At 49.4% G+C, this 14,255-nt stretch overlaps 1 protein-coding gene across 1 annotated transcript in view; it reads left to right on the top strand.

The window, feature by feature from the left end:
• The window catches only part of KIAA1755 (KIAA1755 ortholog), a 43,237-nt gene that overhangs the window by 1,795 nt on the left and 27,187 nt on the right, over window positions 1–14,255 (top strand). Inside the window, 2 exon segments of the mRNA XM_031934712.1 lie at window positions 8,338–8,535; window positions 12,511–13,858. Of these exon segments, the coding sequence (XP_031790572.1) occupies window positions 8,338–8,535; window positions 12,511–13,858 (1,546 nt within the window).

Below are 14,255 nucleotides of genomic sequence, written 5' to 3'. Positions count from 1 at the left end.
GTCACTATGTTGGCCAGGCTGGTCTCGAACTTCTGGCCCCAAGGGATCCTCCTGCCTCAGACTCCCAAGGTGCTGGGATTATAGGCATGAGCCACTGCACCTGGCCCCTGATTATACTTTGAATTCTAGAATGCCCCTACTGGAAGGGCCCTTGGAGATAGATATGCCCAGTACCTCCCTTTTGTAGATGGGGAAGGGTCACCCAGCAAGTCAGGGGCAGAATCTCACCTTCCCTAGGCATTTTTTCCCCCCAAGGAACAGGGCAGAGGTTGAAGGTAGTCCTAGGACTCTGTCCATTTTAGCTTTTATCAGTCCTCTCTTCCCAAGTAAGGAGGCGGCAGATGCTAAGTGATACTAAAATCTTTGCCCGTTTCAGTAAATGGATAAATCTGTACCTGTAAGAAAAGCTGAGTCCAGCTGGGCACGGTGGCTCACACCTGTAATCCCAGCACTTTGGGAGGCCAAGGTGGGTGGATCACCTGAGGTCAGGAGTCTGAGACCAGCCTGGCCAACAGGATGAAACCCCATCTCTACTAAAAATACAAAAAATTAGCTGGGCATGTTGGCAGGTGCCTGTAATCCCAGCTACCTGGGAGGCTGAGGCAGGAGAATCGCTTGAACCCAGGAGGTGGAGGTTGCAGTGAGTCGAGATTGCACCATTGCACTCCAGCCTGGAGTAAGAGCAAAACTCTGTCTTGAAAAAGAAAAGAAAGGCTTAGTCTACATCTCAGAAGGTCCAGCTAACAACATCTGGTGAGAGCATTTACAAAGGGAACCAGCCTTAAAAACACATACACTCACACTTTTATTTTTTCCTCTCCTGATTATAAAAGCTATACAAGCTGGTTACGAAATGTTTGGAAAATCCAGCAAACTATGAAGAAAATTAAAAGGCTGCCTTACGAGGCCCCTGCCCTGCACAGTCCTCAGGGGTAACTGCAGTTAACACTTAATGTCTACTTGGACTTTTTTCTAGGCTTACGTGGTTTTACTCCTACTATAGATCATACTGTATGACACTGTTTTCTTTAAAAAAAAATTCCAATAGTCAGGGGTGGGAGAGTTGGTTGGCAAGGGGCCTCATTCTGGAGTGGTGGAGGTCTTTTGTCTCTTGATCTGGGTAAGTGGCTACAGGGTTCATACATAGGTAAAAAAGCATCATCCTGTGTCTTTTATACATGTGTATTTTACTTGATAAAAATGGTACTTAAGTAGTAGCTCATTGCAAATACATTGAAATAGAAGTATACACACGCCCCTATTCCCTTGCCCAGGTATAACCGCTGTGAGCAAGTAGTCCCTCCGAACCTACAAGCTTCCCTGGGTCAGTCCGGAAGGTCATGAGCATGGTATAGGGGCCAGCAGTGCAGGCCTGGTTCTGCCTGTCCCCTTGGTGAACTCCTTCTCTGGCCTTGGACTGCAGGGGAGGGGGCTGTGGCTCGTCTGGCCTTCTTCCTTTTCAGCCTCACACCCGCTGGCTCCTGCCTGGGAACAGTTAAAGGCCCAGGCGGGCTGCGGGCTGTGCTCACTGGGAAGGAATGGAAACATGTCTATTAAGTTTCATGGAAATCATGTTGAGATGCCCACGTCTGGTGTTTGGGTTCCTGTGGTCCCAGGCTGGGCTGCTGGTGGATTGGGAATGAGAGTGGCTAGCGTTCCTTCCTGCAGCCGCCTGGGCACCCCCACACCCACCACGGTGTGCTTCCTCCAATACTTGGACGGCTTATGAGGCCCTGGGGTTCAGGCCTGTAGTGGGTAGTGTGCTGGCCAAGAGCTCGAAGCCCTGTTAACTTGGAACATTCTTCCTTTGTACTGGCTCCCCCTGAAATGGTAACAGTGTGTGGCAAACCGAGCCAATTTGTGAAAGCCAAGGGCGTCCCAGTCTCTGAGCCTTGCTCTGTGAGAGGTAAACAAGTTTCTTCAGGTTCCTCTAGAAACTGGGAAGGACAGGCAGCTGGGATCATCAGTCCCCACAGCTGGTGGTCCCCAGGCAGAGGGGGCGGCAGGAGACAGGGCAGGATCTGGGCAGACTTGGCAGGCCCCAATCTGGATTGGATCCAGGCTCTGTCTTTCTCTTCTCTGTGGTCTTGGGCAAGATCAGCCTCGGTTTCTTGACTTGCAAAGTGGGTCGTTCCTACTTGGCTCCTGGCATCGTCGTGTGGGCTAAGCAAGAGAATGCAAGTAGGGGACCTGGGCACAGTAGCCACCTGGAGACTGTTGTTATAATTGCAGTGACAGCAGTGGACACAGGGAGAGACGAGGAGAGGGGTGATGCTTCACACAGAGGCTGGGACTTAAGCTTGGGCTGACAGGATGAATAAAAGTAAGTAAGAATGAATAACAATAACAGCAGTGGCGATGCCTTTGACTTTCCTCAAGACCCTCTACATCCACTAGCTCCTTGTGTCTCTAGAACGATCATCTGAATTAGGTAGGATAGTAATCAGCATCCCATCTATGTGCAGAAGGGGAAACTGAGGCACATCAGGGAAAGATAGTTTAACTCACTGTTTCCCTGAGGTTAGGATGCAGATCACAGTGATGACATAGATAACTGGCAAGGGGCCTCTTTCTGGAGTATGGAGATCTTTTGTCTCTTGATCTGGGTAAGTGGTTACAGGGGCTCATACATAGGTTAAAAAGGCATCAACCTGTGCCCTTTATATTTGTCTATTTTACTTGACAAAAATGATACTTAAGATTATAACGGGGTCAGGCACAGTGTCTCATGCCTGTAATCCCAGCACTTTGGGAGGCCGAGGCGGGCGGATCACCTGAGGTCAGGAGTTCAAGACCAGCTTGGCCAACATGGTGAAACCCCATCTCTACTAAAACTACAAAAATTAGCCGCTCATGGTGGTGGGTGCCTGTAATCCCAACTACACGGGAGGCTGAGGCAGGAGAATCGCTTGAGCCCGGAAGGTGGAGGTTGCAGTGAGCCAGGATTGCACCACTGTACTCCAGCCTGGGCAACAAAGTGAGACTCTGTCTCAAAAAAAAAAAAAAAAAAAAAGATTATAATAGCAGTGGCTCACTGCAAAGACATTGAAATATACACACACACACTCCCGCTCCACTGCCCAGATATAACCACTCTGAGCAGGTACTTTTCTATGTCCCTCGGCACCTGCAAGATTCCCTGGGTCAGTCCAGAAGGTCATGAGCGTAGTATAGGGGCCAGGAATGCGGGCCTGGTTAGACACAAGGTATGTCACAGACTGGAACTAAATGACATGGAATCAGTGATGAGACAGTCAGTTCCTTTCAAATTCTCTGAGCTTCTCCAGTCCTAAGGAGAAAGCCTTCCTCTGGTGATAAGATGTCTTTAACATCTCCCTGATGCATTTGGGAGAAAGAGAGGGAGAAGACACGCTTAGGCTCCAAGAGGTGACCAGACGTCCCTAGAATTTAATGGCACTGTTCATTTACATTGTTTACTTTTATTTTTTTAAAGTAGTTTATTTTCATAGAAATACAAAGAGTAAACAAAAAAACCTGATATAATGAGTAATATATTTAAATATATTTTTATAAATGAAATAATATAAAAACCATCCAATGCATCATCAGTTTATTTTTGGAGTTATATTCTATTTACGCCAGTTTACAGTTATTTTTCCGTTTACAGTGATGATGTAACAACAATTATAATATTGCCACAGATCCACCCAAACATGGTGATTCCTACCTTCTTTTTGTCCTTGCCCTGACATGTGCCTGGTAACAGAGCCGCCCCCACATATCCCCACGTGTGTAGAACATCATGGCGCCCTGCATTTGCATATTAAAAGGCTAGGGTAGGAAGGCCAGTTTTTTCGTGGACTACATGAGTGACATGCTTGGTCAAACCAATTCCCTGAGCCCTGTGCAAATCAGACACCACCTCCTCCAGCCTCCTTATATAAGCAGCCACTTTTCCTGCAGCACACGGGATTTTCTCTTTGTTAGAATCTCCCCCTCCTCTGTCTCCATACGGGGGAGCTGTTTTCTTCTTCCTTCTTTCTTTCTTGCTTATTAAGCTCTCTGCTCCTTAAGACCACAAAATAATATTAACAATAATAATATGACCACAGAACTTGTAGTGATGGCTCTTACTTAATGAGCACCTACTAAATGCTAGGCCTGTGCAGAGAATTAGCATGTATTACCTCACCCAATCTTGATCAGCTCTTTAAGGTGGGTGTAATTACAGTCTCCGTTTTATAGGTGACGAAACTGAGGCACAACGAGTTAAATCTGACTTGCCAGGTACACACAGCCAGTAGGTGACAGAACCAGAGTTTGAAGCCAGGCAGTCTGGCTGCACTCGCGTAACTGCTGTATGATAGAGAGTCTCACTGAAAAACACAATTATGTACGTTTTGAAAAAGTGTGTGGCTTTGAAGAAAAAGAGTAAGTGCTAATAGTATACATGATATGAGGAGATGCTAAAAATCATAAAAGTCATCATGAATGATTAAATTTCCACAACCAAAACAAAACAAGCTTAGCCCAGCTCAGTATGCTTTCTTTACACAAGGAAAGAGGCCCAGAGAGGGAAAGGACCTACTCAAGGCTGCACAGAGAGGCCGGAGCTGACGTCTCAACAGAAAGTCCACGTCTCAGGAGAGTCCACGTCTCAGGAGAGAGGAGAGAGGGAGTGGGGAGGGCACACGGCAGGGGAGGGAACTGCTCCCAGGATTGCATGGGGTGGGAAATGTCAGGGTTTGACCATGATTGGTGGGGGTTGGGGGGGATTAGAAGAGGATACCAGGCCAGAGGAGGTTTCCCCTGTTCTGCCAAGTTGAAGGTCCCTCCCCCCACCTCAGTGTAAAACCTCCTGGGTACGTGTGATTTCAGCACCAGGTGCCTGTCGGTCCATCATCCTGTCTGAGCTCACGGCCATGGCAATGCCTGCACCCTGTTTCCGTCACAACGGGCTATGGACAGTCATTCATTCACTCATTCATTCTACAAATAGTGATGGCGGCTCCCTGCGCCCAGCACTGTGTGGGCTACAGCTGGGAGGGAGCCTCGGTCCTCCGTAAAAGCCTCCTGGCATTGGAATCTTGCTGGCATTGAGAAATGCCACCCTCCTCCTCCTCAGAGTTCCTATTGTATTTCTCTTTCTTCAGGGGCCTCATTTACTGAAATGACTTTTCCTTCCTGAGTAAGCTCCCTTTGAGTGGGGTCCTTATTTATTCTCATCTCCCTTTGTACCCCTGGGCAGCAGGTGGACCTGGAGCTTACAACCAGGCTGGGGCAACCAGAAGGGCCCCCATGAGGTTCATGACCCATGGGTCCTAAGACCATACCTGGGTGGAAACCTCTGGCCTAGTCCAGCTTGTCTATTTGACAGAAAAATGGTAGTTCCGACCAGGCGCAGTGGCCCATGCCTGTAATCCAGCACTTTGGGAAGGCAAGGTGGGTGAAAAGCTTGAGCTCAGGAGTTCCAGACCAGCCTGGGCAACATGGTGAAACCCCATCTCTACCAAAAATACGAAAATCAGCCAGGCATGGTGGTGGGTGCCTGTGGTCCACAGCTACTCGGGAGGTTGAGGTGGAAGGATTGCTGGAGCCCAGGAAGTCAAGGCTGCAGTGAGCCGAGATAGCACCACTGCACTCCAGCCTGGCGACAGAGCAAGACCCTGTCTTTGAAAAAAAAAAAAAAGGCTGAGCATGGTGGCTCATGCCTGTAATTCCAGTTATTCAGGCTGAGGCAGGAGAATCGCTTGAAACAGGGAGGCAGAGGTTGCAGTGAGCAGAGATGGGGCCACTGCACTCCAGCCTGGGCAACAGAGCAAGACTCCTTCTCAATAAAAAAGAAAAGAAAAGAAAAATTGTGGTTCAGAGAGGGACATTTTGTTCCCTCTGCCATAAAATTTATGAAGCACCTGTTTGTGCTGCTTCCTGTGCAGACACTGAGGCCGGAGAGAGGAAAAGAAGCCAGTGCTTGCTGTACCTGCCTCCTGTTGCCAGTGTAGCAAATGATCATGCACTTTAGTTTCAAGCTACACAAGTGTAGTATCTTGCAGGTAATAAAAGATCAGAGGCCTGACATGCATCTCATTGGGCCAAAAACAAAGTCTTGCACGGCTGTTTCTCTTCTGGAGGCTCTAGGGGAGAATCCATTTGCTTGCCTTCTCCAGCTCCTAGGAGACGCCCACATTCCTTGGCTCCTGCTCTGTGTTCCAAGCCAGCAACATAACATCTCTCTGATCCTGCTTCTGTTGTCATATTTCCTCTATTTATTTATTATTTTATTTTATTTATTATTGCTCTGTCGCCTAGGCTGGAGTGCAGTGGCACCATCTTGGCTCACTGAAACCTCGGTCTCCTAGGTTCAAGCAATTCTCATGCCTTGGCCTCCCAAGTAGCTGGGATTACAGGCACGCATCACCACACCTGGCTACTTTTTGTATTTTTAGTAAAGATGGAGTTTTGCTATGTTGGCCAGGCTGGCCTTGAACTCCTGACCTCAGGGATCCACCTGCCTCAGCCTCCCTAAGTGCTGGGATACAGGCATGAGCCACCACACCCAGCCTATTTATTATTTTTAATGTAAGAAGCGATGGGATGTCATTATGTTGCCCAGGCTGGTCTCAAATTCCTAGCCTCAGGCGATCCTCCCACCTCACCTTCCCAAAGTGCTGAGATTACAGGTGTGAGCCACTGCCCCTGGCCCAGAGTCACATTTCCTCTTACCCTTCCCTCTTCTGCATCCTCTTCCACCTGGCGATTATACTGGGCCCATTTGTCTAATCCAGGATGGTCTCCTTGTTTTAAAGTCAGCTGATCAGCAAACTTAATTCCATCGGTAGCCTTAACTCACCTTTGTCTTGTAAGGGAGCACATTCACAGGTTCCAGAGATTAGGATGTGGGCATCATTGGAGGTCATTCTACCTATTACACCTGCCTTTAGATGGGAACTGCTGTAATAGGGGCACTATAGGAGCCCAGAAAAGGGGACACCTGATCTCACTGGGTAGTGGGAGGTGCCCAAGAAAATCACCTGGAGGAGGTAACGGCTGACCTGAGTCTTGAATGAGGAGTTGGCCAGGTGAGGAGGGGTGGAAGTGAAGGGCATTCTAGCAGGAAGACACTGCATGTGCGGAGGCCTGGAGGTGAACGAGGGAAGGCATGTGCCACTGTGGCCGAAGCACGGAGGGGGGTGGTAAGGCTGGAGGGGAGGTGGGCGGAGGGCAGCTGCCAGATCTCAGGGGAGCTGGATGACTGGAGGCTAATGCTTCCTGAAGACGTGGGAACCTTTGAGAGGTTTGGAGCAGAGACTGATGAGGTCAGGTTTGTGTTTGAGAAAGGTCACTCTGGGGTCCTGGTGGAAACTGGCTGGGGTGAGGAAGACGAGAATTTGGCAGCCAAGGAGAGGAGTCAGGTGATCCTGGATCCTGGGCCTGGTGTTCCTTCTCCTGGACTCTGACTGCCAGGGGAACGGGCTGACTGCCTTCTGGATCCCTTCCTGGAAGAGGCGGTGAAGGCTGGATCAGGGCGGGGAGCAGGGGACAGAGTGGAGTACCTGGCTGGAGAGCTGTTGGTGGAGGGGAAGTGGTGTGGGACACACTGAGGGCTGTTTGTGGGTCGGGAGGCAGCAGGAGAAGCAGTGTTGTGAGCAGATTTCTGGCCGAGGAGCCTGACTGGGCGGTGGGGTCATCACTGAGGTAGGACTGGGGGAGGAGCAGGTTTGGGAAGTTGCCAGGTTGGGTCTGATGTGTTGGCGGTTGGTGGCGGAGAGGCATCTAGGAGGTCCATGGGAGGCAGCTGGCTGTACGGTCTACAGCCGTGGGCTTGTATCAGTTATTGCCGAGTGACAAATGACCCCAAAGCGCAGTGGCAAAACAGCAATCACTTATTCTCACTCTCCCGTCTGCATGTGGACTGGGGCTGTCTGATCTGGGCTGGGCTTCCCTTGTGGCTCAGCTTCAGGCTACAGGCCTGCAGGCCAGCCAGGCGGTCAGACTGGGGCAATGCCAGAATCCTTTCTCTTTGACCCTGACCTGAATGCCCACCCCCGACCCCTATTCCTATGCGTCTCCTTGGATCAGCAGATGACATTTGAGCAAAGACCTGCAAGAGGTGTGGGAATGAGGCTGTCTTGAGGAAGAGCACTCTAGGCAGAGGGAACAGCCAGTGCAAAGGCCCTGAGGTGAGACTGTGCCTAGTGTGTTTGAGGAACAGGAAAGGCCAGTGTGGCTGGCAGTGGTGAGTGAGGGGGGTGGGGTAGGAGAGGAGGTCAGAGAGTTAGCAGGGGCCTTAGGCATACGGGGCCTGGAAGGTCACAGGAAGTGGCCTCTGTCCTTATTATCGTTGCTATTATCACCCTCTCCTCCTGTCCCCCACAGGACCCTCCACCCCTCGACACAGCTGTCCAGCATGCCCTGGCGGGCCTCTATCCTCCTTTCGAGGCCACAGCGCCCACCGTCCTGGGTCAGGTGTTCCGTCTCCTGGACTCTGACTTCCAAGGGGATGGACTGAGCTTCCTTCTGGATTTCCTGATCCCTGCCAAGCGCCTGTGTGAGCAAGTGCGAGAAGCAGCCTGCGTAAGTCGAGAGGGAAACAGGGCCAGGGGAAAAGCTATCCCAGAAAGTCTTGGGGCTAGAGGCGGGCAGAGAAGGAGGTGGGCTGGCGTGTGTCTTGTTTCACGGGGAACTGAGTGTGTGGGGGGACTTTCCAAGTATCATTGCTTGCCCAAGGGGAGATGTCAGCCCCCCAGATTGAGGGGGCTTTACCCTGTGACATTTATGAGTTCATTACATTGTACTGTCACCAGCAGAGAAGGTGGCCTGAATAAAAGCATCCTTGGGGGCTCCCTGGTCCTGGGGAGCCTGCCCTGCACCTGACATTGTGGGCATTGCCAAGTGCCTTGGGTGAAGTGGGGCAGCTTCAGTGGAAATAGCAGAGAAGGTCCTAGAGCTTCCCCCGAGCCCCTGAGGCATCAGGACTCTTGCTTACTTCCCCTGTGACCTCTTCAAACTCAGATCTCAGGGAGGCCTCTGCCAAGGCAAAGTGGAGAGAAAACTGTTTTAGCCAGACTCATGGGCTGCAAACGACAGAATCCTCACTCAGACCAGGAAAGGGTGGATCAGGCCTCAGGCCCAAGTTGACCCACTGATCAAACCCCTTGAAGACCCTTTCTGTCCTTAGTCTATGCTTCGCACTGCATGTTGGCATTATTCTTCCAGGCTAAGTGTTCCCACGAGGCTGGAACCCAGGGAAGCTCAAGGATTTATCTTCTACCCTAGAGAGGAAAATAAACTCTTTCCCATCCACTGCACATAGAAAAATCTCAAGGAAGGATCCTGACTGGCCAGGCTTGGGTCACATGCTCATTCCTGGACCAATCACTGTGGCCAGAGGAGTGGGGAACCAGGATTGACAAAGCTTGAGTCATGTGTCTACCTCTGTGGTCAGAGGGTGGAGCTGTTTTAAGAAAAGGATGAGAAGGCTGGCAGTGGTGGCTCATGCCTCTAATCCCAGCACTTTGGGAGGCCAAGGCAGGCGGATCACAAAGTCAGGGGTTCAAGACCAGCCTGGCTAAGATGGTGAAACCCCGTCTCTACTAAAAATACAAAAATTAGCTGGGTGTGGTGGCACACACCTGTAGTCCCAGCTACTCGGGAGGCTGAGGCAGGAGAATCGCTTGAACGCAGGAGGCAGAGGTTGCAGTGAGCTGAGATCATGCCATTGCACTCCAGCCTGGGTGGCAGAGCGAGACTTCATCTCAAAAAAAAAAAAAAAAAAAAAAAAAAAGAAAAGGAAAGGATGAGAGAAGCCTGAGGAGACCAAGCCCTCAAATGTCCACCGCAGGAACTTGCCATTCCCTTCATGGGTTTCCCGACTGTTCCCTGCCCTATTGTTATTCATGCTCACCCTCCTGCTACCCCAGCCTCAAGAATCACAATGAGGTTCTAAGGTCCCATCAGCCTGTCCTGAGTTGCTCACTGCCTGTCAGGGACACAGCTCATCAGAAGCAACAAGAAAGGGTGGGGACTGCGTGCATCATTTCAGTGGTACAAGTAAATTGAATGTGGCAGCTAAAAGTCCAGGGTTAGGAACCAGAAGCAAAATGAGATAATCTATTTTACTTGCTTAGCACAGAGCCTGGTTCATAGAAATAGCTCAATACATGGGAATTGGTATTGGAGAAGAAGGGAGCTTCTCATGGAAACATTTGCAGCCACTTTCACATGACACTATTTCATGCAGATGCTCTCCTATCTTTATTTCTTCTCCCTGACAAGCTACACAATTGCCCACTTCCCTTATTTGGCTATTTAAACTTCATTTGCACTGGCCCCTTCCTCAAGGTAACCTTTCCATGTCTTTATTTTTCCTTGTAGGTGAGTTTCATGTAATTGTAACAATAGGCAAATATCTGTCAACCTCAGAGCAGTGGGAAGTCATGTGGGATTAACAGGATGGCTTCTGGGGTCAGATGCCCCAGGTTCAAATCCAAACTCATCACTGTGAACTTGGGAGATCCATGTCACCTCTCTGAGTTTCAGTTTCCTTATCTGTCAAGCAGAAACATTAATAGCACAGCACCTAACACATGGAGATGACACACATGGCTTAGGGCAGACTCTGACATGCAGCAAGTGCCCAGTAGCAGCTATTGGCTATCACTATCCCACTTCCTTGTTTCTCCATCTGAAATAAGAGCATGGCAGCCTCAAAGTCTGCCTCTCCAGCCACCATCACCCAGAGGCAACCACCTTCACATAAAGTCCGGTGGGGCTTGGAGACAGATACAGCTGACTTCAAATGTGAAGGCCTAGGTCCAAGTCCATGATGCTTATCCACTGTGTGGCTATGAGCCAAATGTTTTACCACACTGAGCCTCAGTTGCATCATCTGTAAAATGAGAATAATAATGCCTGAACTGCCTACACCAAACTGAGTTACTGTGAAAGTCAAGTGAGATGATCAAAGCCATCATCACTATGGTGCTTTGCTATTTGCAAAAAAATGGTTGGGATGTTTTTTCTCATTCAATGAGAAAGTGAGAGAGAAAGCATGTTGCAAATCCAAGAGGGCTAAGTTAAAAGGGTCGAGAAACCTACAGACTCAGGAAGGTTTATGGATATTAAGCTTCTCTGAGGCAGCCCAATCTGCAATATAACTGATATAAATGGGTTTATCAACGTAAGATATAACTATGGTCAGATCTCACTATTTCCCGAATCAATAATTCCAGGAAATACCTACTTCATTAGCAGGAAATTCAGTCTCACTCTCTGTACATCTCCCACACAAACATCCAAATTATATAAGATTGTCTGGGACTTACTCAATCCAAAGAACTGAGACTCTTTTTCCAAAAGCCGGTTAAAGAAAGACCTGTTGTCAGTCCAGTGGAGCTGTTGTTTCCGTTGTTGCCACATGGCGTCACTGTTGAACACTGGTCCCGCACAGGCCAGTGGAGAGGCTCAACTGAGAAGGATCACTTGGGTCACAGCCTGTTCCAGAATGACCCGCTCTGCCCACCTATACAGGGAATTGCTGGCAACTCCTGTTAAAAAAATTTTTTTTTTCAGTTTTGCTTCACTTTCATGTTGTAATCCATTAATGGGAAATAAATAAACAATAAACAAATAAACCTTCATGTTAGCCATTAATGAGAAATAAATAAACAAACAAATAAATAATAAATATTCTGGCCCAGAATAACCTTTGGGTCAGGAAAAACTGGACAGTCATCTAATAAGTTAGTGGCAGGGTCAGATTTCCTGACTTTTCATTCAATACTGTTTCTACTTCACCCTCAGTACACTATCCAAATTCAATAAGATATTCAATACTTTATTATAAAATAGGCATTGTACTAGATGATTTTGGCCAACTATAGGCTGATGTAAGCGCTCTGTGCACATTTAAGATAGGCTACTCTAAATAAGCTATGATCTGTAGATTAGGTACATTAAATGCATTTTTGACTTACGATGTTTTCAATTTATGATGGATTTACCAGGATGTAACCCCACCATAAATCGAGGCATATCTGTATAATCTCACTTAATCCTCATACCATCCCAGTAATACTGACATGTATTATTATCCTATTTGCAGATAGGGAAATTGGGGCTCAAAGAAGTTAAGCAATTTACACAAATTAGTGATGTAGACCTTTGTCTAAACCATGTCTCCCTGGCTTTCACATGGAGGGCTAAGGCTTGAACTGGGTTGGGAGATGTTCTGAATAGATGGGGAGAGAAAGGGAGCATGAGCCAAGCAAGGGGACCACTTGGGAAAGCCGATTGCTAACTAGTACATGGTGCTCTGAGCTTTCTCACTTAGGTCAGTAGGCTAGCAAGAATTTCCAAGGTCAGGGCCAGGACGAGGGTGGGTCAGGAGAGGCAACCTTTGCACAACCTTGACAGTGAGTGCCTCCTAAATGCTGCCTCATCCTAGTCCCTGACCTGTTCCAGATTCCACTTGGGAGAGGGAATGGAGCAGATCCAAGGGTGGAGCCTTTCAGGGCCAGGTTCTCTGACGCCATCCCCTTCTCTCCACAGGCTCCCTACTCCCACTGCCTCTTCCTACATGAAGGCTGGCCACTCTGTCTGAGGGATGAAGTTGTGGTCCACTTGGCTCCCCTCAACCCTCTCTTACTGCGCCAGGGTGACTTCTACCTCCAAGTGGAGCCCCAGGAGGAGCAGTCTGTCTGCATCATGATCAAATGCCTCTCCCTGGACCTTTGCACAGTGGAGAAGAAGCCTGTTCCTGAGCCAGCCTATCCTATACTTTTCACCCAAGAATGGCTGGAGTCCATCAACAGCAACTTTGAGGGAAGTCCACTACACAACTGCTTGGTAGCATCAGAAAATGGAATTGCCTCTGTGCCTTGGACCAAGATAACCAGCCCAGAGTTTGTGGATGACCAACCCCAAGTAGTGAATACCCTCTGCCCAGCCTGGGGGCCCCTTCCATTAGAGGCACTGGATTTGAGCAGCCCTCAAGAGTTGCACCAGGCCAGCTCTACGGATAACCGGGTGCTTTTCGCCCAGAGTTTGGCCAAGGGTAAGGGCAGGACATATGGGAGCAAGTATCCAGGACTTATCAAGGTGGAGCAAGCCCGGCGTGGGGAGATGGCCTTCAGGATGGGTGAGGTGGTCAGCCAGGACTTTGAGGGAGACTATGTGGCTCTCCTAGGCTTTTCCCAAAAGAGCAGAGGAGAGTCTCCCAGTAGAGAGGTGGGCACATCCAGTGGGTGTACTTCTGGGGCACTAGAGGAGATATCTGGAACTAAGGAAACTCCCTTATCTCAAAAGATACTGCCTCTCTCAGAGGCCAATGAAGGACCTTGCTTGGGAAATCGGGCTTGCACAAAGCCAGAAAGCTCTGAGGAGGAGCCCTGCAATTTGGGCTTGAGAAGAAAGGTCAATCATAAAGAACCCACCCACGACTCAGAAAGGCCACCCCAATGCTCCTACATGAATGTCCCTGAGGACCCACTGGACTGTGCCTCTGGCCTCAGGGCAGGTGTTTCACAAGAGCTAGCTGCCTCCAAGGTGCAGGGACCTCTAGGAAACCCAGAGAATATGGTGCAGCTCAGGCCTAGACCAAGACAAGCTTCCTCTCCCCGCCTGTCCCCAGCTTCTCCTGCAGCTCCAGCCTCTGAAATAAAGATGGAGATGAAGACCAAACAGAGAAATGGGAGACTTCCCAAGCCCATGCCCTGCCCTAGCAGAAACACCTCCTCCCCTGAGTCCCCCACTCCTGGGCTCAAGTTCTCATTCTTGAAAGGGCAGAGGCAACCCTCTGTGACTCCGGAGAAAGCCTCACTCCAGCACGATGGGCCCTGGAAAGTCCTGTGTTCCCTCTACTCTCCTAAACCCAACCGAGCCAAATCTTTGGGGAAAGGTAAGATGCCCACATGCTCAGCTGTACAGGGAGGTTATTGTCTGGTTGAGATCACATTTCAGGTGGTTTTGGTTGTAAGCGACAGAGACCACCTGGGCTGGCTCAGCTTCAGGGGTTTAGTATGCAGTGTGGCATGTTAAGGGGCTTGAAGTCTCATATGTCTGTAATTGAGCAAGGCACTGTGACTGTGTTACAACTGCCTGAGTTCACACCCCACCTTTGCCACACACTGGATGTGTGACGTTGGCCAAGTACTGAGTTTCTCTGAGTCCGGGTCTCCCTATCAGTGCAATGGGAATGTCACCTATTTCATAGTGTTATTTTAAGGGCTCAAAGGGACACGAGAAGCCAGGTGTGGTGGCTTATCCCGTAATCCCAGTGCTTTGGGTGACTGAGG

Source organism: Piliocolobus tephrosceles, chromosome 20 (genome assembly GCF_002776525.5).
Source record: "Piliocolobus tephrosceles isolate RC106 chromosome 20, ASM277652v3, whole genome shotgun sequence".
Taxonomy (NCBI): domain Eukaryota; kingdom Metazoa; phylum Chordata; class Mammalia; order Primates; family Cercopithecidae; genus Piliocolobus; species Piliocolobus tephrosceles.
Note: the sequence above shows the minus strand (reverse complement) of the source record. Positions and strands in the feature narration are given on the sequence as shown.